We start from the raw sequence: 27329 nt of genomic DNA on the forward strand, positions 1-27329 counted from the left end.
AAAATCCAGAACTTCTCCATAGTTTTGCTTTGGGGGGAATTACTTAATCATCAACTCACGCATCAGCCCTGGATACAGAGTATAATATTACACTGCACATGGAGTACAGTACTATTCATAGGCGAAACTAGAGATCTGGTAATGGGTGGTCCCAGGTTTAGCACCATGTCAGATATTGGAAAAAAAACACCAGTGGCGTTCTTCCCCATAGTGTCACCCAGTGTAGGGGGCGTGGCCTCGTGAACAGGGGGCGTGTTCACTTGAGAAGGGGGAATGGCCTCGCAACCCTAACCCAAGTGGTCTGGTGTGTGGAAGAAGTACGGGTGAGCACTATGCAATGCCATCTCCCTCACACTGTCAGGAGCCGAGTGCTGCATTTAATGCTACAGTGCAGGGATTCTGACTGTTCGGTCTGCCGGCGTCGGCATTTCATCCGATTACCGCTGGGATTACTTTCCCAGCCAATAACAAGCCAGATGCATAGATGTGAAATCCAGTACTATTACTGCATGACGTATAATACTTTATTTCTTTAATGCTCCATCTTGTATCCGTGACTGTTATTGCAATGGTCTTATACAGTAATATGACTGATACACTGGATGAAGGAATGAAACGACCCTAAGCGAGCCCAATTATACCATAAGTCTAAAAGAAACATGCTCCAATGTTTATAATTGTACCTAAATGTGCTTAATGTCTGGGTATAAGTTAGGCCTGCTTGTTATCTGCCATTTCAGGATTATGCATTTATTAAAAACACTTTACAGAGAATCCTCCGAAAACTGAAGGTTTTTTTTTGGAGGACTCCTACAATCATTTGGTTTCCCCCTGACGTTATTAGTGGGTATGACAGCAGATATCTCCCTCTATATTTTCAGTTGCTGGAGCAGTCTCCATAGATTTCTATGGGTACTGCGATATTGCTGAGTATTTAAGCTCTGTAAAGCCTAGCTTTTTGGAGCTTGGGTCTCGATTGCTAAAGTCGTCATTACAGGGCATCAGCCATTGTAACCAATATGCTGCAACATCACATTTTTTGTGCAGTGTGATCCTCCTGATGGGTGCACTTGTGCAGTAGCTCTGCTGGATCTGAACATGGAAGTAAAGTAATCGCGTAAGTCATTATCCCTGCAAGACTTTCCACACATGTTCCTTCAAGACTTTATGAATACATTGCCCTGATCAATAATGTCTTATCGCCGCAATATGCATGAAAATTCTCAGAGAACTGGACTCACCCGAACATTACAATTCCGAGTCGGATCCAAGCTTGGGTTTTCCTGCGTCACTCGGATCTCAAAACGAGGCAAAACGTCATCCGACCGCTGTCGGATTCTCGCGGGTTTTGGATTCTATAAAGGTCCTGTTGATCTGCGCCATGTTCACTCTGGGTGTGGATGGTGAACTGAACCGACATGTTGCTGTCACTGTCTGTGTCAGTGTGTTGACCAACTTGTCCTTTCGGGGTCTGGGGCTGAAGGCTGCTGCTGTGTTATCCATAAAGGGGCTGGGGCTGCAGTATATAAAGGGGGGCTCCAGTGGGTGCTGCACCTGGTGTGTCACTTGTCCTGTCAACCAAGGGGCTGCTGCTGTGTTATACATAAGGGCTACTGCTGTTTTATTATATTATACATAAGAGCTGCTCTGTTGTTGTCCTGTCCATCAAGGGGCTAGAGCTGCAGTTTATAAAGGGGTGCTGTCTTGTCCAGGGGGGGGTGCTCTGTCAATCAGGGGTGCTATCCCCAGTGTAAAAAAATTCAAAGTGTTTTTTTTCTTTCTTTTTTTTGTGTGTGCGTTAGCAAGTTAGCTGCACTATTATTATTTGTGACTCTGCACTGCAGGTGGTCTGTCCGCACTCAGCAGGGGTGCTTTGTTGTCCATAAAGAAGGGGTGCTGTCTGTGTTGTTCACCAAGGGGCTGCTGCCTCATTCAAGGGTGCTCTTCCCCAGTGTAAAAAAATAAAAGTGAAATTAAATTAATATCAATCCACAAAAAATAAAAAAAAGAATTTTTTGTGTATGTGTGCATTAGCAACTTAGCTGTGCTATAATTGTTTGGTGACCCTGTCAGTCAGACCGCAGTTTATCGTCCACGTATTTGCGATTCTGCAGGTGGTCAAAAAACTACAGGCTGCTGTCCTCTGATGCAAACAGTGGCGTAACTAGGGTATTTGGAGCCCAGGGCAAATTAAAGAAAATTTCCCCCCCCGCCCCCTCTACAAGTATGTGCAAGCAGCAAAAAAGTGGGCATGGTCACATGACAAAAGGGGCGTGGCAACATGTTTCTCGTCACTCTGGGAACATTCCTTTCCATGCCATATGCACCTTAATGCCCCAAGCAATAGTGCCCCTCTTAAAATGCCCACTGTAGTAGTGCACCTTATGCAATGTTCCCAGTAGCAGTGCCCCTTATGCAGTGCCCCCCATACAGTGCCCCTTATACAATGCCCCCAGTAGTGCACCCTTATACAATGCCCCTTATGCAGTGCCACCAGTAGTGCCACTTATACAGTGCCCCATAGTGCCCCTTACAAAGTGCCCCAGTAGTACCACTTATACAGTGCCCCTAGTAGTACCACATATACAGTGCCGCTAGTAGTGGTCCTCCTATGCAGTGCCCGCAGTAGTGGTCCCCCCTATGCACTGCTCCCAGTAGTGCCTCTTCTACAGTGCCCCAGTAGTGGTCCCCCCTATGCAGTGCCCCTTATATAGTGCCCCCAGTAGTGGTCCCCCCTATGCAGTGCTCCAAGCAGTGTCCCTTATACAGTGCCCCCACTAGTGGTCCCCCTTATGCAGTGCTCCCAGTAGTGCCCCTTATACAATGCCCCCTGTAGTGGTCCCCTTATGCAGTGCCCCTTATACAGTGCCCCAGTAGTAGTCCTCCCTATGCGGTATTCCCAGTAGTGGTCCCCTCATGCAGTGCTCCCAGTAGTGCCCCTTATACAGTGCCCCCAGTAGTGGTCCCTCCTATGCAGTATCCCTTATACAGTGCCCCAGTAGTGGTCCCCCCTATGCAGTGCCCCTTATATAGTGCCCCTTATATAATGCCCCCAGTAGTAGTCCTCCCTATGCAGTGCCCCCAGTCCCCCCTATGCAGTGCCCCTTATACAGTGCCCCAGTAGTAGTAACCCCTATGCAGTGCCCCCAGTAGTTCTCCCCTCTATGTAGTGCCCCTTATATAGTGCCCCCAGTAGTAGTCCTCCCTATGCAGTGCCCCAGTAGTGCCCCTTATAGGGTGCCCCCAATAGTAGGCCCCCTATGCATTGCCTCAAGTAGTGGTCCCCCGATGCAGTGCCCCCAGCAGTGCCCCTTATATAGTTCCCCCAGTAATAGTCCCCTCTATTCAGTGCCCCCAGTAGTGCCTTTTATATAGTGCCCCCAGTAGTGGTCACCCCCGTATGCAGTGCCTCCAGTAGTGCCCCTTACATATAAAAGGACAAATACACCAAAAAAAGAAACACTTACCTGAATCCCTGCTTCTGCGCCCGCCGCCGTCCGTTCCTCCGTCCTCCCCGGCTGGCCCACGCTGCACTATGGGAGAGATGTCATGACATCTCTCCCATCAGCCACTGCGGGAGCTGGAAGGTGGGGCTCATGAATGAGCTCCAGCCCAGCTCCAGCAGTGAGCACAGTAGCCAATGAATGTCTGTCTGACTCTCATTGTCTGCCTAGCTGCCAAAACACGGTGCCGCCAGGTAGTACGGGTGTACTAACCAGCGCCTGCGTGTTTGTTACTGTGTAGTGTGGACCTTCACAGAGTACGGTTCACACTACACTGACCAGTGTCCTGGACCGCAACCGGCGGCGCCCCCCCGCGCCGTCAGTCTGATGGCGCCACTGACAGAAGGTCTTGATCCCATTATCCTTAACACCCTCCCTGAGTACAAAGTAATCATCTGTTTACAGTATGTTCTAACAGCACCTCCACAAGCAAGGCCACCTCATTTCTATTAGATGTATAAAAATTAAAACACCTCCTCCAGCTCAACGATGTCTTTTAGGAACTTGATCCTAGATTGAGCTTCCCTCATAAATTTTATTAAGAATCAAAACATTAAAATAAATATATTAAAAACGAATCAATCCTTCTGTCCTTTCCCTGTCTTCAGTCAATAAACATATTCCAACTCCGTCGGGCCTCTGACCTAGTTAAGGAAAACATTGTTGGTTTTTAAACTTCCTAAGGGTCGTATAGTTTATTAATCTGCCATCATGTCTACCACTGCAATGCCACTCTGTGCCATGTTGGAAGCTGAACTGCCACATGTTAGTGCTGCCTACTGCTATCGCTTAGCTTAGTCAGCCAGCTAGCTGGATGCAACCTTTAGGCCTAAACTAGATGAAATCAATATTGTGAGCTGTGAGGTGGTCAAAATTGACTGGAAATGAGTGGAAATAAATGTTATTGAGGTTGATAATACTCTAGTAACAAAAACAGGCCCAAATTATGTGATTTTAGCTGTTTTTATGATTTTTCTATGGAAAAAAATACAGATCCAAAACCAAAACACAAAAGGGCGGTTTTGGCAAAACCAAATCCAGATCCAAAACACGAGGAGATACAGATCCAAAACCAAAACCAAAATGCATCTCCCTAGTTGAAAATGCAATGAAAGCACAGATTCTGGTGAATGCAGATATACCATGTATGACTAGGTTTACAGATTTAGTGAATGGGCTACAGAAAGTCATTCATGCTTCCAATAAAAATATTTTTGAGTCTGCGTATCTGGAGAATCAATGTGATTTACCGCCAGACGTTCAAATCCCAACAGCGGAAGCCCGGCAGGGGTGAAGATCCCGACTTCTAATTTAGGTAAGTATCACAAACCTAACCTCCCCCTAACCCTCCCTTAGGGGTGCCTAACCCTAACCTGCCCCTCAAGTGCCTAACCCTAACCCCCCTCTAAGTGCCTTAACCTAATCCCCACTTCCCCGCAGCCTAAACCTAAGTCTCCCTGGGGGATGCCTAACCCTAACCTCCCCCTGGGGTGCCTAACCCTAACTCCCCCTTCCCCTAGCCTAACCGTAACCCTCCTGGGGGGCTGCCTAACCCTAAATACCCCCCGGGAGTCCCTAACCTAACCCTCCCTCCGCGCCCGGCTTACCTTCGATCAGGATGCCGGGCGTCGCGCTCCTGGCGTAGATAAAATTACAGGGGCCGGGATTTAGACGCCTGTCATTAGACCCATCCAGGGATTAGACAGTCGGGATGCCGACGGTCGGCATTTAGACCCTCGGCATCCCAACTGCATACCGTATCTGTCCGGTCAGTGAGCTCAGGCTTTAGTTGTCCATTGTAAAGTACATGGCAGAAACGAATATTTGGCTGCAGCAATACAGCAAGTGAATATCAGTCAATGCACTGGGGATAGAAGAACTTGTTACTTGAGACATCATCAACATCATCATCATCAGTCCTTTCTCTATCTAGAGGAGAAAGGAAATATATATACTTTTTTAAATAACATTTTAGTTAGTATTTCTTTATTTCTCTCTGTATTTGTGGATATTGTTGTATGGCTTTTTCATGCTTTTCCATTTATTTATAGTTAATCATTATTTTAATCATCCATTTTTTAGTTTCTGTTTATTATACGTTTAGTGGAGAGCAGGCACAATCGCTGCTAATTGTTAATTATTTCTGTATAAGAAAAACTCCATCCTGACCTGTTGGAGAAAGGGGTGAACAAAAATGTTAACTACAAAGCTGCAATTCATGAAATAACAAACAAACAAAATAAAAAAACAATTTCAACATAGCAGGTCCTTACATACAAATATTAGACATTAAGAACTGGGGCAGAATATGCGGCATAAACCACAAGGCTGGGGGCTGGCCCTCGTGTCAGTCACATAGGGTTAGCCTATTAGGTTTAAGGGTGTGTTTGCAGAGTATTTTTAGATCATCTTCCTTCTCGCCCTCCCTCCGTTATCTTGCTTGTTGGAGCTTTTTTTGTTAGCTATTTTTATGGGTGGGAAACTTTGGTAGAACAGCAGACCGGGTGCAAGTTTAGAGTTACAAGTTCAAAGTTACATTTATATTTGGTTTGGGCAGGGGTGTTTCTAGAGAGGAGGGGGTCGTGTGCAGTCTCAGTCACGGGCCCGCTCCTCTCCATCTGGCGGCCGGCAGCGCACTGAGCGGTGCGCTGCCAGCACCGCACTTATAGACTCTAAACACTAGAGTGTGCCCAGAGTCTATAGTGTCTGCGCATATCACCGGGAAAATGGCTGCGGCAGCCATTTTCCAGCCGTTTTTTACAGCGCAGACACCGGCGCCGATGTGGGACTCTGGAGACGTAGGGTGTACGGTATGGGCCCCCCTGGACCCACGGGCCCATGTGCCCCGCACCCATTATAAATACGCCCCAGGGATTATAAATAGCTTTGGGACTATGGGCCTGATTCAGAGTGGTAGGCAAACCCGATGGTGGCCGATCGGCACATGCGCAGAATCTGTACTGTGCGTGTGCAGATCAGTGTTTCTGAGATCGCTCACAGTGCCCCCTAAGCTGCAGAATGACTGACATGCTGCAGCCATTTGGGGGCGGGGATGGGGCGGCAAAAGCCAGTGTACCGGAAAATGGGGGCATGTTGGTCCTGTTTTCTGGGTGTGCCAAGGCGAGTGTCTACGTTTCCGGATGTAGCTTCACTGGCTCCGGATGCATGAAAACACTGATCAGCCTGAGTAATCTGAAGGTCACTCAGATGGCCCATGTTCACGCAAGTGATCCGATGGCTGCATCCTCCAACGCAGCAGCGGATCACTGACACAGCAGCAGATCACTGACACAGCAGCGGATCACTGAAGCCGACAGGAGGTGTCTGTATACACAAGGCGCCTCCTGTGACGTTAGAATATTTTAGCATCGCAGCTGCGTTAAAAGACTCAGCAGTGATGGTTAAAGCGTACAACTGGATCAGGCCCTGGGCGAGATGCATCAAAGGGAGAAATGCGGTCAAACCCCGAAAATGCGAATATCCTTTGCGATATTCGTCATGCATACCGGCATTGCTAACGCCGACATGCATATGAAGACCAGCGGGATGCATCTCATCCTGAATGCAATGCGGCATGTATCCCGCCCCCTATGTTCCAAACTGCACCACCCTTACAGGGGCATGAAACACCTCCTTCACAGGATGGGTAGTCACGTTTAGAAGGGGGAGTTTGTCACCCGTATTCTTGCTATGTTGGGTAACTGGACGGTTTCCGCCTACAATGCATGTTTGTTTAGGTTGGTTGTGCATTGTATGGTTTTGCTATGTTCTGGCTGTCCTTTCTTTGCCACCTTACATTATTTAATACATTCTTGAATATATACGTAAATTTTAAATAAATAGCTGACCTAAATCAGTGTGTCCATGGGGAGATGTATCAAACCTTGGAGAGAGATAAAGAGTGATAAAGTACCAAAATCAGCTCCTAACGGTCATTTTTTAAACAGCCTGTAAACTGACAGGAGCTGATTGGTTGGTACATGTTTTTATTTTAGTGTAAGATTTATATTGTTATTTTGTGTTAATATTTATTATGTGGCTGGCACGGTGGCACACTTCAGCCGATAGAAGGTCTATAGCAAGTAGACCCAGGCGTTCTGCGAGTCTGGCTCAGGTACACTGGCACATGCACATTTTCCCCGGCTTATATATTTTTGACATTAAAAATGATGCATTGTGGGTAATATTCTTTCAGCTTGTGTGTTTGTGCTTATGTCACCGTGCTCGGTAAAGTCTCATAATAAAGCATGTTAATTAAAAAGGAAATATTTGTCGCTGCTGCAGACCTTAGAGCTTGTAAATGCTCTGCTAGAAATAGGAGCTGATCTGCACTGCAATGAAACTGTAACCTACAGAGCAGGGAATTTAACAAATCACTTCTATGTGGCAGCATCGATTCATTGCAGCATTCGCTTGGCACAGGAAGTGCCATTTTTTTTCTCCTCTGCTGCAGTGAAAAACTTGACTCATTGTACTATATACTTTTGCTTATCAGAGTGAGGTCAAAATTCAGCGGTCACGGTCACAGTCACAAGTTGAAAGAAATCATGATGATGCTGTTTAGCAATAAAGTTGATTTAAAAAAAAAAATACTGAATAAAAACAATACTCAAAATACTGTTTCTATTATAACTGCTGAGATGAAACATGTATAATGGAAATAAGATTTAAGTGATAAAATAAAATAAATTGCTGTTTTCTTTATAATGGTTTCTATCTCCTAGAGTGCAAGTAGATAACACGGGAATATACTTGAGGAGATACCAGGAGCCTGCGCTCTTTTGCATTTCCAGCTCTGAGAATCTGAGATTATCCAGTCCGTTCTGATCTTTTGTGTTCTGTTGCTTCTATGATGTGATGTACCCAGCCATGTAAGCACATAAGATTAAGGCTGCATGCAGATAAATCAATATACCCAATGGAAAAGGAGGAGACCCTGATAATATAGCATGAATAAATTAGATTGATGAAAGGATGTAATGGATTTTAACGCACGGTATTTGTGATGGGTTCAAATAACTGCTATATCAGCAAAACACATCTATTTTTACCTCTAAGACTTCAATATCTGCCTCTACACACAACCTATGTTCAAGAGCAACCTAAAGGAGAATTCCAGGAAAAAAATATTTGTTTTCTTTACTACTTGCCCTGATCACGGATAAAGCCTTCAATAGAGTTTTTTGGGCTATTATGGTCTTGATGCTGAAGCAATTCGGTTTTACTGCAGGCTGACCTCTAGCTCTCTTAGCCTAACTAATGGAGCCAAGCAAGGGTGTCCCCTCTTCCCACTAATGTTGTCATTGATCATCGAACCTTCTTCTAACAGTATTAGGTCCAAGCCAGACATTTGGGAACAACCACTGTTAAACCTACGTTTAAGATTGCATTATTTGCAGATAATTTCCTAAATGCCCTCACCGAACCTCTAAATTCTTTGCCCAAATTATCTAGAGAGTTGTCTGAGTTTGGCATGGTCTTGAGTTCCAAAGTTAGTATACAACAAGTCAGAAGCGCTAACATTCTACCTAAGCAGTTGAAATTGATTTTTAAATTGAACTTCAACTTCCAGTGGAGGTTTGCGTCAATTGAATATCGCTCGGCATCCATATAATCAAATTTAATGACAAGCTCTACAAAGCTAACTACAGCTCCAGCTCTTTACTGATTTCAGACTTTGCCTGTTCTCATGCCCGATATTCACTGGGGCTTTGGGATTATCTTTGCAACCTAGACATTATCATACTACATGCCATAGCCAGACTCTTGTCTTAGAACACCAACCTCGATATCAAGCACTGTTTTGACCTGCAGAATGAATTAGTCAGTAAGAATTTTCTTGTATATATCCCTTGGCTTTTGAAGTGCCATAAACCAAACTCATCTTTATCAATCCCTTCAGTATATCACCTATTGGGGTTCCAGACTACATCACCACCCCCAGAAGTGCCCCTCACGGTCATTGGTGCTCCTGACTTCAATGCTTTCCAGCCAGCAGGGTGGTTGGCGTCTTTCCGGAGTCATGTCCTGTGCCGGCCATCTCCCGTGCTGGCGAAGCATGGGTATCGCCATCTTGGTCACTATCACCTGACTGTCTAATTGCCAACCAGGTTCCTCTATCTGCTCACCTGGTCCACTCAGCCTATTGGGGACAAGAGTACCCTATTTAAACTAGCTCTGGCAGTGCACTCATTGCCAGAACAACTTCTTTTCATGTGACCTGCTTCCTGGCTCCTGGCTCAGTGTACATGCATCTGTTCCAGTCCTTTCCTGGTTGCCTTTATTTAGGCTGAGATTTATTCTCAGCAAGCTCCAGTATCCATTCCAAGCTAAGCGATATTCACAGTAAGTTCCAGCATCAAATTCCAAGCTGTGCGCAATATACCTATAGCAGGTTCCAGCATCCATCTCGGGCTGTATACTATACACTGTAAGCTCCAGCATCTATTCCAGGTTGTAGGCTGCACACAGCAAGTTCCAGCAAACATTTTAGTCTGTGCGCTACATACAGCAAGTTTATACATCAATTCTATACTATATGCTATATACAACTAGCATCAATATCAATTCCAGACTGTACTCTCTATAGAGCTGACTTCAATATTTATTCCTGGCTGTGTGGCATATTCAGTAAGCTCAGTCTGTGCACTGCTTCCAGCAAGACTCCATCACCAGTGCCAGACGGTGCACCATATCCAGCTATCACTATCAAAACCAGTCAGGGCCGTAGAGAGATCTGACAGACTAGTGTACTGTGAAGGCGGCATGCGTGCAAAATCCATTCAGTGCAGGGAGGGGGCTGGGGGAAGCCCAGCTAGTGATGGGTAGCCAGGCTCACACCCAGCCTGATGTTACACGGGAAGTTTGCCATGTGGGAACGTCCCCAAATAACGTAATTTAGGGGGTGGGGTCTATGGTAATTAGGTCACACCCTCGCCACACGCGATTAGCGGGCACGACTACCCATGCTACACAGGGCGCGGCTACCCCTGGAGCCGGCCCTGGATGTGGTAAACTTTAATGTGAAAGACTAATGATGGTATTAAGGGGGAGATGTATCAAAGATGATAAGTGGAGAAATTGCACATAGCAAACACTCAACTCCTAGCTATCATGTATCTAGTAAGTTCTATAAAATGAAAGCTAGAATCTGATTGGTTGAAGGGCAACTGCTGAACTCGTCCTTATTACAAGGTTTGACACATCTCCCCCTTTATCTAAACCCTATACGAATAATACCCTAATGTTTTCAGGATAAGACTGTTACCTATTATAAACATGTAAACACATTCTTTATCCCACTGGAAGTGGGCACATTAGGTAATTGAAGGCAGCAGATGTTAATAGAAACTATAGCTAGAACAAAGGTTACTGATTTAGTGGGTTGTAGTAAGCATATTGACAGGTGGGTTGTAGTCAGCATATTAGTGGGTTGTAGTCAGCATATTGACAGTCAGGATGCCAGCAGTATACCAACTGCAGTATACCAACGGCATCCCGACTGTCAGAATACTAACAGATTGTGGAGGTATGTATTAGGGTTAGAGGGACGATGTGTGTACCAACATCGTTAGGTCTGGAACAGACAAGATATTGTTTGGTGTGTACCCAGCATGAGGGTTAGGGGGAGGGTTAGGGTTAGGCTGCGGGAGGGGTGGGTTAGGGATTGGGGGAGGGTTAGGCACTAGGGTTAGGGTTTGGCTGCTGGAGGGGTGGGTTAAGGTTTGGGGAAGGTTTAGAGCTAGGCACTAGGGTTAGACTGCAGGAGGGGTGGGTTAGGGTTTGAGGGAGGGTTAGGGTTAGGCACTAGGGGAAGGGTTAGGCTGAGGGAGGGGTGGGTTAAGGTTTGGGGGAGGGTTAGGCACTAGGGTTAGGGTTAGGCTGAGGGAAAGGTGGGTTAGGGTTTGGGGGAGGGACTGTACACACAAATATGCTACCACCAGGGCTGGTGCTAGTGTGGGAAAGTGGCTGACTGGGAGAGGCAATGTCTATTGTGGGTTGTCCTGTTTTATTTCCCTGCCATTTTATATGTATTTAGTAGTATTTATGTGAATATGTGTAGATAATATTCTGTTAGACAGCTTGGTAACTACAGATTCCTATACCACATGTATAGTAACTACGCTTATTATAATGAATTGTAGAAAGCTTCCTGTCTTTTTCTGTACACCAAGTATCTGAATAATGCATCACTCAGCAGGAAATGTTCTGGAAAACATTTATTGTGTTTGTTCTTACAATTCTTCATATTTTATTTTAAAATCCATTCAATTTTATATAAATTTATTTTATGTACAAGGGTGGTTCAGTAAATAAGTTAACAAGACCTCTCATTGTGTAAGTTTATTCAACTCGTACATATACGTATAATCAATAGTATGGCCTTGTTACAGATTATTTTTCCACCTAGGCCCCATACTTGTCTAAGCATTTATTCATACAGTGTACCAAGGTATCTATCCAGCATACTGTAGAAGAAATCAGTACATAGCCAGGACATGATGGATTGCTGAACTTCACCATTAGTTGTGAATCACATTCTACCCAGCTGCTCCTTCAATGGTCCAAAGAGATGGAAATCACTCAGTGCCAGGTCAGGGCTGTAGGGCGGATAGTCCAGTACCTCCCAATGCCAGCACCATAAGAACTCAGATATGCGGTTGGCAGAGTGTGGCCATTATCAAAGTCAGTGAACCAAACCTAACCTGTTTCCATGATATGGCGTTATCACCGTACACCTCAACAAGTTGGCGATGAATTTCAGCTGCTAATATGCCCTTTAGACACACAAATCTGATTATACTACGCACCTCAATGTTTGACCATATTTCCGCCAGCCCTGCCATCTTACAACTGATGTTGGGACAGTATAACTGTTATGGTCCCCTAGGACTCACCGTGTAAGACCTCTAGAATCATACAGATGAGGTCTTCACCAATAACAACCACCCGCTGTTCCCTTAGAACTGGACACGTTCACCGGTACTTAGGTGGCCGCCTGGACTTAACTCGAGATAGTAGAGGCTTACACGGTTATCCTAGGGCCACAAGATATTATGTGACTGTTGAATCTCAGGAAAGGGTGAGATATACAAGGAGGAATAGGGTGTGGCTTAAAGAGCTGATGGATATCATGGCTGAGTAGCAGTCCAAAGGGCTGAGTTGCGACTTTGAGAGCCAATTTGCCACTGCGAGAGCCGAGGTTCAGGCAGAGATGCGGCCTTGAGGGCCGAGGTGCGGCTTCAGAGCTGAGGTGCAGCTGGAGAGCTGAGATGTAAAATGTAGAGATGCGACCTTGAGGGCCGAGATGTGGCTTTGATAGCCGAGGTGCAGTTTGAGAGCCAAGAAATGGAATGAGCGTAATAGCTGACAATCTCCAAAACACAGGCAGAATCACAGATACATGAGTGGCAGGAACCTAAAGCACACGTTAGACATGCTATAGCCGGCAATAAACAGGCAGGCTTAACAAAGGGATTGAACCAATAGACTAACAGGGCAGGTGATTAATGGTAATCCACAGGTGAGGAGGAAACGTCATCCAGTATCACATAATCTGGCATCTCAATCTCCGAGCAACAGAAGGTGTCATCCCAGTAAGGTGTTTACGTTACACAGTAGCAGAAGTCCGGGCGTGTGACTCGCGACCTGGAGGAGGAGAGACAATCGGAGCACGATGGTGACTTGTGACAATGACTTATATGAGGCGCAGTGTAACGGACGTGAAGGGAAGCAGTGGTCTACCTGCTCTGGACTGCCCGGATATTAGAATGAAATAGAGAATATTACACAGGTGAGAGGTTATGTTACCTTACTTATTGAACCATCCTCATATTACAATCCATTACATTTTATATAAATTTATTTTATGTATATCCGGCCTCCAAACCACCCCTTCCAGCCGGCCAGCACACACCTCTGATGTTATTATCTCTTATCTATTAAATATATATAAACCTAAATATTAAAATATAAAAGTAAATAAATAAGTATAAAAGTGATTAAGGTAATACATATAAATCACGTTTTTCTACATATAAAAGAACAGTTTTCATAGAATTTAACAAATCTTATTCATAAGGCTACAATCTTCAGTCTTCCTACAATCTTCAGTCTTCTATAATCTTGACATCTGCATGGTATTCGATGTGCTGTATAATTACAAATGAATATCAGATCAGTATACCTATTACACATGTGCACTCTGGTCACATGTACAACTAGATACTGTATAGCCGGGTTATATAACAGAGTGTAACACTACGCCTCTGCAGGGAGTGGGATTGTATTGCCGGCGGCTGTACAGCCACCGGTTCAAATCCTGAAAGCAGAGAGGTAAGTAACCCTCCCTTCTCCCCCCCCCAACCCTCCTTTAGGGGTGTCTAACCCTAACCTCCCCCCTAGTGCCTAACCCTAACCTCCCCCCGTTAGGGCCTAAACCTAACTCCCCATACCCATACCCTAACCCTCCCGGGGGGGGGTGCCTAGTCCCAACCCCCCCTTCCCCTAGCCTAACCTTAACCCTCCCCGGGGGGTGCATAGCCCTAAGTCCCCCCAGGGGTGCCCTAGACCTACAACGCAGCTAAGAGAATGGGCGTCCTGTACTTGCCTCATTCGGGCCCGCATCATTCTGCATTCCAGCTTCAGATTACTACATCCCCGCTGCAGAGCATATGCTGCCTTGTGACATCTCTTCTTGCACTAATGTGCACACTTATACAGTAAGCACCTGGATCTGTATATCTAGGGGTGGTGCAACATCTTGATGGGGGAAGTTGGGATAATCAGTGTTTGTAGCTAAATATTGGGGGCTGCACTTGCAGGATGTGATATGTAAATGAGACTGAAGGGAAGGAGATTGGGCATGTATAGGGGCATTCTCTGGTTAGTGGGTGGTCGCAGAGACTATTCTCTACTAAAGGATCTTAGAAGGTGTCTGTAATTAGGAGATGGTCTAACTCTATACTATCAGTAGGACGGCTTTTGTATCACCCAGACATCTCTCAGATGAATGCCTGACTAGGTGCACATATATACGCTTTGTAATAATAGTACTGACATATAAAAGGGCCACATGTAGTAAGAGACTGTCCACAACCCTCCCAGTACCCTCCCAGCTCCCAGTCATTATTAATATATTACTGGTGATGCTTGTTTTAGGAGAAGGTGTAATATAGGAAAGTAATGAATAGGCTGATGGTGTAATAATAGGAGGCCGGAATGTAACGTGACGCTTTTATTCTTTCCATCATCTACATTTCCATGTGCACCCACAATCCATCCAATACAGCTTTATCTACATTTTGTGGACAGTTACCAAAAGTATAACATGGGCTTCCCCTGTGCATGTCCTAATACGCACATTTAAAAAACAGAACACACACTGACCGTCATCATATGTTGCAGTTAGTAAATGACACTTAGCACCTTTGTAGTCTTCATTCTAGCATCTGCACCTGTCGCAACCTGTGCAGTTCCTCTTTCCTGCCTGGGGTGTCGCTCTCTGCTCTGGTGCATCTAGCACACTGTGGTATGTATTTCACTAGTTTGTTGCATCAGCTGAGTGTGCTAGAAGCACCAGAGCAGAGAGCAACACCCCAGGCAAGAAAGAGGAACTGCACAGGTTGCAACAGGTGCAGGGTGCTAGAGTGAACAATACCTTTGTGTGCTATTAGCACTTTTTTCATAAGAAAGTCTTATTAGCAGAGCTGTAACTAGAATTTTTGGTGCCCTGTGCCAGAAAGAGCATTGGCGCCCCCCCTGTTTTTCAAATGGGGACAAAACGCACCCGAAAAAAGAGCATGGCCTCATGGGGAAGGGCCTGGACCAGGAGATGCTGGGGATAAATGAAGAGGAAGTTACAAGTGAGAATGAATATGAACAGAAAATTGAAAGGCTCAAACAGCGCCCCCCTGCCCTGCGGTGTGATGGCACAGATCGCTCTACCCTAGTTACGGCCCTGCTTATTAGTTATTAAGGTTTATTTAACATTTATATCATTCAACTGTCCACCACCCAGTCCACAAGGGGTCCTCATAGCACCTGCAGGTTAATTACAGGAAAAGGCCTCTAATCATAATGTAACCTTCCAAAGAATCAGAGTATGCACCATCATCCTCTTTTTCTTATATACAGTAGGACTTCATCTCAGCATGGTAGCACCACTTATTAGGATTAAAATTAGGGTGTATAGCAGAGGCGTACAGTAACCAGGGTTTTTAGTGCCCAGGGCAAATTGTGAAATGCCCCCCCCCCCCTTGAAAAAAAAAATTCTACATCAGAATGAAATAAACCTAATAAAGATACATAAACTGGTTAATTACTATAACACTGTGTACAGAATTCAATTGAAAAAACTGTCAAAAGCATATTAGCAAAATGATCAGTGAAATTAAAGCACATTTATATGTAAATTTTACTTATGTGTGCTACATGCATTAAACAAAAATGATTTTGTTGTGACCCTTGCTCATGAGATTTATTTATTGTTTGTTGTACCTATTCTATGTATATATTGCTATATTTATTTATTACCAGTTATTTATATAGTGCATACATATTCCACAGTGCTTTTACAGAGAATATCTGGCCATTCACATCATTCCCTGCCCCAATGGAGCTCACAATCTTTATTCCCTACCACATGCTCACACACAGACACACTAGGGTTAATTTTTGTTGGGGGTCAATTAACCTACCTGTATATTTTTGTAGTGTGGGAGGAAACCCACACAAGCACAGGGAGAATATACAAACTCCACACAGTTGGGGCTGTAGTGGGACATGAACCCACGACCTCAGTGTTGTGAGGCAGTAATGCTAACCATTACACCATCTGTGCTGCTATATCCTATCTGTATTAGTGTGCGGGTGTGATTTCTGGGCTTTGTGCTGGGTTACTGTATGTGCTGACACTGTGGGGTTCTACTAGGTTGCAGGGGTGTGAGGGGAGGAAAATCTTCAAGTCCCTGGCTCTGACTAGATGTTAGATGCATGAGGCAGCTGCAGCAGGACAGCAGACAGTGAGCTTACAAAAATGTAAATATAGCCCTGAGGAGACGGTCATTGGTGGTTAGTCTGTCTTACCTTAGGAGCTAAAGAGAACACAGAGGGTGCTGCTGTGTAATGTGAGTCATGCTAGAGACACAGTAGTGCCGCTGTGCAGGGACAAGCGGGGGGAGTTTCCATATAATATATATATAGTGTATATGCACACAACATACAGACAGGGCCGATGCTAGGTTGTTCAGCACCACCCAGTAAACTGAATAAGCACCCTCCTACAAACATGTCCTTTTCCAAATATTTCATGATTATAAATGCAAACAAAAAAATGGCAGCTGCTCAATCAATCTGATAGTACTTTTCAGGTGCATGAAAGGGAGGGGTCATACAAGTAGAAAAGAGAGGGGGGTTTTAACCCCCTATTGTTCCTCAGCACACTGAATTGTACTAGCAACAACATATGAATACTATATGGTAATAGAAATCAGAGATATTGGTTGCATGCATTTGCAAATACATGGGAAGCTGCTAGGCCTCGTCACGGCTTCTCTGTCACTAGCAGTCCCTAACAATAAGAGGTTCACGTCCGGGGCGCAGTGCACCCCAAAAAAGTCCAGCCCAGGACCTCCACAGGGCATCACACGAAAATGGAAAAAGAGTGATAGTGCAGTGTAAAGTATAGATGTGTGTGAGTAATCAATAAGTGTGGAATGAGAGGTTAAAATATATGTGAGAAAATACATGAATAATAAACAAACATAAAAGGTGATGTGAAAAGTTACTATGTGTATTAAGTGGTGATGCCCTGAGGAGGCCCAGCCAGAGTAGCCTCGGGGGGCCCTACGTCCAAACACTCACCCCAAATGTAATATATACCAATTAAAGTTCCCAGGGGTGACTCCCAGGTAAGCTGGCTCTCAATTTGGATGCATTTAGGTAAGTGCCTTTATCATGAGGCCTTACATTTGCCAAAATATATGTGCCTTTACTATGAGGCTTTAATTGGTATATATTACATTTGGGGTGAGCATTTGGACGTAGGGCATGGATGACATATGCGGATCATTAGTTGGTGATTGGTATGTGGTGGGTATTGTGGGGGAAGAGATATATTAGAAAATTATTAATCTCTTTTAAATGTTTGTCAGACCTATAACGGCACCCAGGGCACATTCCCTGCTTGACCCCACCTGAATATGACACTAGTATGCAGTTGTACATACGTATATATAAAGACAGATTCTTTCTTCTGCAGGGGGCATTATATAAATGTAACAAGTCACTCTTTTTTTAAATATTATAGTTTAGTATGTGATATGGGCAGTGGCGTAACGTGGGAGGGTTGAACAGGGCACGTGCCCTGGGTGCCGTTGGACCATCAGCACCAGAGGCCACAGTCCAGGACACTGATTTCAAGCAAGTGTAGTGCGGTCCACACTACACAGTAACAAACACTGGCACCGGGTAGTACGTGTGTTTGTTACTGCGTACTACCCGACGGTTTGTTTGTTTTGGCAGCCAATGAGAGTCAGACAGACTCTCATTGGCTGCTGCGCCCACTACAGGAGCCAGGTTGGAGCTCACTCATGAGCTCCATCTTCCGGCTGTCCGCTGCTCCTTCCTCCTGGCCCACTCTACACTCTGCACTATGGGAGAGACACCCATGCAGAGTGTAGGGTGGGCCAGGAGGAAGGAGGAGCGGACAGCGGTGGGAGCGAGGATTCAGGTAAGTGTTGTGGGTTTTTTTGTGTGTGTGTTTTTATTTAAGGGACACTACTGGGTATACTGCATAGGGGGGACTACTACTGAGGTCACTGCATAGGGGGGACCACTACTGAGGGCACTGCATAGGGGCACTGTATAAGGGGCACTGCATAGGGGGGCCACTACTGGGGGCACTGTATAAGGGGCACTACTGGGAGCACTGCATAGGGGGACCACTACTGGGGGCACAGCATAAGGGGGACCACTACTGGGGGCACTGCATAGGGGGGACCACTACTGGAGGCACTGTATAAGGGTGCATTACTGGGGGCACTGTATAAGAGGCACTACTTGGGGCATTGTATAAGGGGCACTACTACAGGGTGCACTACTACTGTGGACATTACATATGGGGCACTACTACAGTGGGCATTGCAAGAGGGGCACTACTACTGGGGACTTCCTAGAGTGACGAGAAACAGTGGTGCTTCATGTTGACATGTCCCTTTTTTCTAGTGGCCACGCCCCTTGTGATATGCGGACACATTAATACTTTGGGGGCACTCTATGTTTTAACTTGCCCTGGGCTCCAAATACCCTAGTTACGCCACTGGATATGGGTGCTGTCATTGAATGACTTCCTTCATTCAAACATATAAGCCTAAACTATGTGCCTTTAAATGTCAGACATGATGAAGAAGACAACCTGTCTGGCACAATAGTGACTGCTTATGGTTAGTATTGTATTAATTAAGCAATATGTTACACTTAAATTTTAGTATGTGCCAGTGGGTGGGGTGTTGCATGATATAAAAACTGGTGAGCAGGGGGTAGCACAGTATTTTATAGAAAAGTTGGTGGGAAAGTAGTGGCATGTGAGGGACAAGATCATGGGCATGTTAGAGACAGGGATGTGCAGTCATACTCCCTGTCAGACTGCAGAGTTTTGACTATAAAAATGATTAGAATAATACAAAGATGATTGGCAAGGAATGACAGGGGTGAGAAAAATTGGAAGGCAAGGGTTGACTTATGGGATAAAAGCTGGTGGCCAGAGGGTGTCATGGGAGATAAGACAAGTGAGAGAACAGCTGGTAGGGAGTGTGTGGCATGTGACAGAAATCTGGTGAGCCTGGGGGCATGTGAGGGAAATGTTGGTTACCAGGGGGAATATGAACAAAAAGCTGGTGGGTAGAGCATGGAATGTGAGATAGAAGCTGGTAGGCAAAGGGTGGCATATGGTAGAAATATTTGTGAGCAGAGAATGGCTAGTGATTAAATAGATACAGAGCTAGGGCTGGTACGGGAGGTGTTGGGCACTCCTTGGTCCTACTATATTATAGTGATCAATGATCCTGCCCACTATGCCAAAAAGTAAGGGTGTGTAGAGCTAGAGGACTAAGAGAGAGACACCTCAAATTCCTGACTCACCATGCTGTGATCCAGCAGTAATCAGGGAATAAAACTCAGGCCTCACTGACGGGCGCAGCACTGACACAGGAGAAGAGGATCCCTGCCTTGTACACCAGCCTTGGATTGCTGTAAAGAAAAGAAGGGCAGTTCTGTGAGAGCACCACCATTCATGTCCCTAACCAAACTATACTCACCAAGTAACGAACTCATCTGACGACCTCGGTGGAATCCTTGCTCCTACTCTTCATGGACATGACGGTGTTCTACTAGCAGGCTCTCACTGATGTTACCAGATGATCTGTGGACAGAACGCACCTTATTACTTATCCTGTCCCTATTCTATTTCTGGTGATACACTCTACAACCATTTACATGCAGCCCTGGCTGTTACGCTCTACATGACATACAATAACCCAATCATCCACTGCACTGATCAGTTCCATTTTGGGTACATACCATCTAGAATACATTACTAGCGTCTTTCATGAGCGCTGTAATACATTCTCCAGCATTTGTTCCCCCTGGATCACGCACCATAAGGCCCCGTGAAACAACTGATATTGCATGGTTCTCTTGCTTCTTCTGAGGTGTCCGTCCTCTGCTAACATCCCTGACAGGCCTCTTCTCCACACCCCCTGCCCTCAATTTCCCCCATTTTATTATATTTCTTATGCATAACTCAAGCTGTATGTCAGTTTAGGTAATTATCTCAAGACTGCTATTGTTTCTCCATTTGGTCTTCTGAGAAGCCTATTGTACACCTGTCATTATGAATATTGATTATTACTGCTCTTTACATTATTGTTAGTTCTAGCTCCCTTTTTTCTTTCTTTATCCTTCATTCATTTAAAATTAAAATATTCAATTAAACATGTTTACAAATAATAACACATAAATATATTATGTACATACATGCAGAGACCTCCATTGGTGTAACCAGCAGTGCTGCTGCCTGAGCTCTGTGTACTTATAGGCAGGGTGGCTTTGGCAGGGTTCTCCAGGTGGAGTTGGTAAATGAGAACCCATGAAATACTGCCTGGTCCTTAGATGTTATTGGCTGTTTGCTGGCCTCGGCTGCTTCCAGACTTTCCAGGTGGTTCTTTCTGCATCCAGAGTGAGGAATGGCTGACTACAGAAAGAAGAAATAAGTGATTATTGCATCTTTCATTTCAATGTGTAAGATAGAAAAACAGCATTTATGAAACTTCTGTGTACTTTGGGCCTGATTCAGAGCCGGACGCAATTAGCGCTCGCTCGTCCAGAAAATAGGGGTGGCTATTCAAATCAACCGTTCGCTCTTTGCGGTCTGTTCACGCCTCTAGGTCTGAACGAGCGAACAAAAGTTGCGGTCGTTTTTTCAAAGAATACGCCCCCTGGCCGCTCGCATCCTACGTCATGTCCGCTATTTATTAGATTAATCGAGTAAATCGACCAGGGTATGAACTGCTCGCTATTCTTGGGGTTGGTTTTTGCTACCACAATTTTGCGAGCAGTTCTGGCTATAAAATAACCCAGTGACGTGGTCAATTACGCTGCTGTTTTAATTATGCACACCCATAAAACGCCCGTTTTGACCTTTAAGCACGCCTGCGTTCGGATCTCCACTCCCCGTTTTCAAGCATCTTCCCCCGTTACCACCCACATACGGCTACTCCTGTCACACAAATTATCAGGCATTCGCTATTTTGTGAGCACATGAATTTCGACCGCACCGACTGGTTTGCGCATGTGTATAACGATCCGATGCGCAGGTGGGCAAACATCGCTCAGAGAGAACGAGCGGCCGCTTATGAGCGGCTCTGAATCAGGCCCTCTGTGCTCTCAGGAGAAGCCTACGTAACCTAGAAGAGCACCTTGGTGTGCAGACAGGATAATGAATTTCCAGAGTCACTATAGAAAGTCTAACTATCACTTTATACTCCAACCTCCAACCACTTTATTTCCCCCCATTCAATAACATAAACATTTAGAGGTTTATTTACTAAAGTGCGGGTTTATAGAAGTGGAGATGTTGCCCATAGCAACCAATCAGATTCTAGCTATTATCTCCTAGAAGGTACTAGACTAATTATAAGAAGAATTTGATTGGTTGCTATGGGCAACAACACCACTCTTAAAAACCTGCAATTTGTGGGGGAGATGCTATAAATGTCTTTCTCCCCCAAAGTGCAATATGAAGGCTAAGAAAAGCCCCAATAATAGTGGAAATGTTCCCTTTGCACAAATGGAAATGCACCACATCCACCCTAATCTCATTTCCAAAATATCACTCTAATGGAGGGTACACACGGACCGATTTTTTTGAGGATATGAACTATAACAATTGTAAAAATCGCTACATCGTTCATATCGTTGACATGCACGACAAACAATGCGCGTGCCCGCATGTCAGATTTCTGAAATCGACTGTGTTTGCAGTCAGATTTGGACAATTTCATTAATTTAATTACTGTCAGAAATTGTTCATCATTCATCGTTTGTGAAATCATTGGTAAAATAGTGTAAATCGTCCATCGTTGATTTAGCAAGTCTGACCATGTGTATGCACCATTAGAAAGTAAATCTCAGACCTTACTGCTCTGGAAACATAGGAGTGCCAGTGTACCTACTCCCTGCTTCATAATGAGCTCCCTTATTCTGCTCAGTATCTCAGTATCTCTGGCCACAAGTTGGCTTGTGCCAACTTGTGGCCAGGGCGTCACAAGGGGTATGCGGGTCGCACCCGTGTGTCACTGGCCGAGGGTGACACCAAAGTGCAGACTCCTCCTCAGTAACAGGAGCTGGGTGCTGCACTGTAGGACATACTTGCCCACTTTTGAAAACTAGTTTCAGGGAGATTATATTTGTTAGTAGAATGCACTGCTCGGGCACCATTGAGGGGACGTGTCAGGCTCGGCCCCAAAGGCGTATCTAGCTCTGCCTATGGGCATATATAATTCCGCTCAGGGGTGTATCCTGTAGTGGCAAATAAAAACTGTAGTAGGGTGAGGTGACGGTTACAGCTAGATCCCCCTCAGTTTCTGTACCCTGCCATCATCAGCTACTGTCCAACGTCATTCTCTACCATCCAAGTGGGCATAGAGTGGAAATATAATCTTGTGGCGAGCCACAGAGCCTGAAGCGTGGTAAGCCCACGATGGGACAAGTTTATTTTTTAGTGAACTGTGTGGGCAGGGATCCGCACTTCCACCCTCACTGCACGTCACTTCCAGGTACAACAAGAGTAGGTTGTAATAGGTGTAACATGGGCACCACAAGGTTAATAATTATAGCTGCCAGCAATGCCTCCTGCTGGGTGAGTTGACCCTAGCATGGGGGGGAGTGTATGTAGGATGCTGGCTCACAGTGTTATTGGGGGTGTAATAGTGTGACATCGGCACCATAAAGGTAATATTAGCAGCTTTGCAGGGTGAGGTGACCCCTAGTATTGGGGGGGGAGAGAGGCAATCACACACATATACATACAGTCACACATTTACACACACACATACATACTGTCACACTCACTTATATACAGTGTCCCCCCTCCCTGTTAGTACCTCACACTGTGTACACTGGGCCTGATTCAGAGCCGGACGCTCTGAAAGAGCGCTCGCTCTGAATCAGGGCGTTTTTTTTTTTTGTGACCACCCACAACTATTGCGAGCGGCCAGGTGATGGTCGCGATGGTCTCGACCATCGGAGCTTGCAACGACACTCTTGCGGTAGGGTCTCGTTCCTGCAAGCCCCAGTGAGCTTCTGGCTCTTAATAGAGCCGGAAGCTCACCACTGACATCACTCATGATGTCGGTGGGGCCGATCCCAAACGGCAGGCATTCCGTCGGGAACGCCTCCATTTGGCCAGCCACTCCCCCTGCCCGCCTCCAAAATGCGGCGAGCTGTCGATCAACATCGACAGCCGCCCTCTTTTGGTGCCGTCACTAGCCGGGTCTCACGCATGCGCTTTTCGGAGCCGGCGTGCGCATGCGCAGTGGCCAAACATCGACCCGCTTGCGAGCGCATAATGAATCAGGCCCACTGTCTGCACTAGTCCTCCTCTCCCTCATGCTGCTCATATCCTGCTGCACACACAGTGCCACGCCCCCCCCCCCCCCTGCTCGGACTTCCCCCATTTCCTTTCACTTTTTAGTTTCTGATAATCAAAGGCTGGGGGGCCGATAGAGGTGGGCCTGGAGCACTTACCTCCTTTGTGCTCAACCCCCCCTGCCACCCAATCTGACTTTGTACTGCTCTCCTTTCACACACCCCCTGAGCAGTACAACTATTAATTCCTTACTTGTTTATGCAGAGGAGAAGGAGATGTAGCCACTGCTGTCCCCGCTGTAGCAGGAGGGAACTGATGTCTCTCCCTGCACTTACAGCCACACAGGAGGCTCTGCTTGCTGGGGGAGGAGGCCAATGTTAACCACAACCCCGTGGTGCGTGGCCAGGCATACTGCTGTCAGGTCCCGCCCCTTTCACATCTGGACCTGCGCACGCGCAGTCTGGGTTTCGGATGTAGCTGTGGGGCGTGCAGGGGATTTAATAGTTTTGCGAGGCAGCGGGAGGCTTGTTAGAAAAATGGGAGACTCCTGCAAGAATCAGGAGGGTTGGCAAGCATGCTGTAAGAAGGGAGCTGGCACTTTGTAACAGACTTGTCTCCGGGGGCAGCCAGCATCTCCCGGACCCCTGGAGTGACTAAAATGAGGGTCTGGCCCGCGAGGCCATGTCCCCTACCCGCAGAGCCATGCCCATGTCCTGGGAGGCCACGCCCCTTTTGTCACCGCACAGCTTTGCTACATGCACAATAACTGTCCTCGCCCCTACCCGCACCAGGTGTCACTTCCACAGATGCCACCATCTTGCCCATGTGTCTTGCCGGATATGTTGGTGCACTGGGTGCTCACAGCTGGCTTTGCTCAGTGCAACGACTGTGTTGTGTTTCACCTGTGTTGTGATCCCAAGGAGGAAATCTTTGTGCCCTGAACCAGCATTTATGAGAATGAAGCCTGTCAATTCATAAAGAAAGAGTGACACCACTCAGGCACAAGGCACTGCTCAAAGCTTCTCACTATAATATAACACCATTTAAGGATGGCATTATGTGCAACCTCAGGGAGATAAGCAAGAAGAGACGAATCTCTTCCTGCTTTCTCCCATACTGCATTGCACCCCAGGCTACTTTGAGGCAGAAGGGTAAAAGATGGCAGTGGACTCTGGGCCTGATTCAGAGGCGCTCGCAAAAAGTGAGCGCTCGCTCTGAAACAGGGCGGGCGCTGTTTTTTTAGGAGCGGCCTCCTGGTCGCTCGCATAGCTATGGGTTACCACACACAGCTATAGTGAGCGGCCATGATGATGGTCGCGATGGTCAAGACCATCACGACCAGCGGGCTTGCGACGAGTCTCGTTCCTCACAAGTCCCAGAGAGCTTTCGGCTCTAACAGAGCCGGAAGCTCTCCACTGACATCACTCGTGATGTCAGTGGGGCCGCCCCCAAACGGCAAGCATTCCCTCGGGAACGCCTCCATTTGGGCAGCAACCCCCCACTCAACACCGACAGCTCGCCCCCTTTGGTGCGAGATCTGGAGTGTGAGTGTTTGTTAGTGTTTGTAAGTGTGTATGAGTGAGTGTGTGTATATGAGTGTTGTGTTTTCCCCGGTATGTTTGTCCCTTCAAGTGTCTGTGTGCCCCCCATAATGGGCACTGGGAGAATTACATCTCCCAGCAGCCCTTGCTCTTCCCACCAGCCCTTGGAGCCTCCCAACAGCCCCCTCTCCAGTGAGAAGATGAAGGAGAGGCTGCCGGGAGCTGTGGAGACCATCGGAGACCCCTGGGCAGGTAAGTGTAGAATTTTTTTTTTCACGCGGCGCAGGGTTTTCAGCTCTGAAAACCCCGCAAGCACTATTTTTAAATTGGATACCGCGGGTATGCACACTCCCGATACCCGCTGTATCCAATTAAAAATGTAATCCAAAATTGGGGTGCGAGGGCCGCAAGTTTTTTTTTTCATCGGTATACCTCGCGCCCAATTGAATATGCCACAATGTGTCTTGTCAGTAATTACTGTATAGCCCTGCTCACAAGAATATCTTATTTTAAAATTTCCATTTATAATTGTGTAAAAGTAGTCAGGTGGCATATTAGTCACATTGCAGCCTCCTGGCACTGGGGTCATGAGCTACATTTTTAGCCAAGGCCTTATATGCATAGAGTTTGTATGTTTTCCCCAGGTTGGTGTGGGTTTCCTTCCATACTCCAAACTATTGATTAAACTGGACATGTGTGTGTTACATGGTAGAAGTGACATGTGCACATCTCCTTATATCTATGTGACTGACACTTATACATCATCTGCTGATCTGCATTTAGTTACAGGCTGCCCAGGAGCTCATACAAGTTCTGTGTTATACTTACTGGAGCGGGTATGTATGGGGGGGCAACTTCAAGAGCTTCAATTGAGACCCAGTCAACATGCTGGAAAAATGGATGGTGGCGGATCTTTCCATGCACTCCGAGTCGTCTGGTCGGATCTTTATCGCGCAGCTGAAAAAGTGATTTGTATTTAATTTAGTGACTTTAATTAATACAGCAGACGTGCTCAGCACAATCATGTTATACACATTTCTGCTGCCTGGCACAGAGGAATATAAAGTGATCTGTCCATGGCCACAGTATGATAACCCTGAGATTCTATCTGGGGACTGTAGCATGTCTCACATTGGGCCTGATGCAGAGGAGGATGCATTTAATACATCAGATGAAAGTGCCGGATGTTATAAATGTGTGCATGGGTCTGAGACGCACTGAGCAAGCATCATGATGGTTATCGTCAGGGGACGCAGATTGGAATTTCTTGGAGACATATACAATTCTGATAGAAGTTCCTGGCCAGTTACTGGGGGTGGCTTATGTTGGTGTGCATGTTGGCAGACATTGTCACGGACTGCATTGTAAGATGCATTTACACTGGCACCAGTGGCCATGTACCATCAGCCATGTCCGTTGGTGCAACTGATGTCCAGTCGATGGTGCATCTATTTGTGCACTGCAGCAGATTACAGCAATAGCCGGCCGGTGTCTCAGTAGACAGCCCATCAGCTGCATAAAGTCACAGTAGCCCATCATCATTTCCCACTCCAGGAACACCTAAGCACCAAGTCATTCCTTCCCATATTCCCTGTCATATGTCTGTGCAACAATGGGGGATCAGGTCTGGCTTCATTATAAAGTGGACAATTGTTTAGAAATTTGGAAATGAAATAATTACTCTTATAAATCTTACTAGACAAATATATAGTTATATGTAACATCATGGTGTTCAAGGCCAAGGGTACACAGCCAGAGTTCTTCAAAGACCACACATGTGACCACTAGAAATATGTTTATGGGCTTTGTTAGAATAATTAGTATTTTTCCATATTATCTCACTATACATTGGTAAAAATAGTTTGAGTTTGATGATGTAGTCAGTTGTGTATATACCTCCCTATGGGGGTGCAAGCCATACCGGGTGACATCATCCAAGGGGGTGACACCAAAATAGCAGAGCTGCAGGAGTTATGGATGATGTGTCATACACACTGTGCTGGTGGAGGCTGGAGCTTCCCATTATCTCCTGTTGTGTTGGACAAGCCCCCAGCATGACGAGTATGAGGGCGTGACATTGCGGTCACGCCCCGAAAATAGCACATATCTAGGGTGTGGTGTCATGGGGCACAAGGCCAG

General features: G+C 46.0%; 1 protein-coding gene across 3 annotated transcripts in view; it reads right to left on the reverse strand.

Moving 5' to 3' along the window:
* Positions 1-11717: 11717 nt before the first annotated feature.
* LOC148517924 (protein kinase C delta type-like) overlaps positions 11718-27329 on the reverse strand; it is a 52647-nt gene continuing 37035 nt past the window's right edge. For 2 of the 3 annotated variants that reach the window (XM_088478084.1, XM_088478086.1), the window contains exons 7-10: positions 26019-26147; positions 20538-20754; positions 19644-19923; positions 11718-13654 (exon numbers count right to left, since the gene is read on the reverse strand). In XM_088478084.1, the coding sequence (XP_088334210.1) occupies positions 20593-20754; positions 26019-26147 (291 nt within the window). In that variant the 3' untranslated portion in view covers positions 11718-13654; positions 19644-19923; positions 20538-20592. The remainder of the gene's footprint in view (positions 13655-19643; positions 19924-20537; positions 20755-26018; positions 26148-27329) is intronic. The other variant, XM_088478085.1, reaches the window with a different exon arrangement.

Source organism: Taudactylus pleione, unplaced genomic scaffold, assembly GCF_031769625.1.
Source record: "Taudactylus pleione unplaced genomic scaffold, aTauple2 ptg000206l, whole genome shotgun sequence".
In the NCBI taxonomy this organism is placed as follows: Eukaryota; Metazoa; Chordata; class Amphibia; order Anura; family Myobatrachidae; genus Taudactylus; species Taudactylus pleione.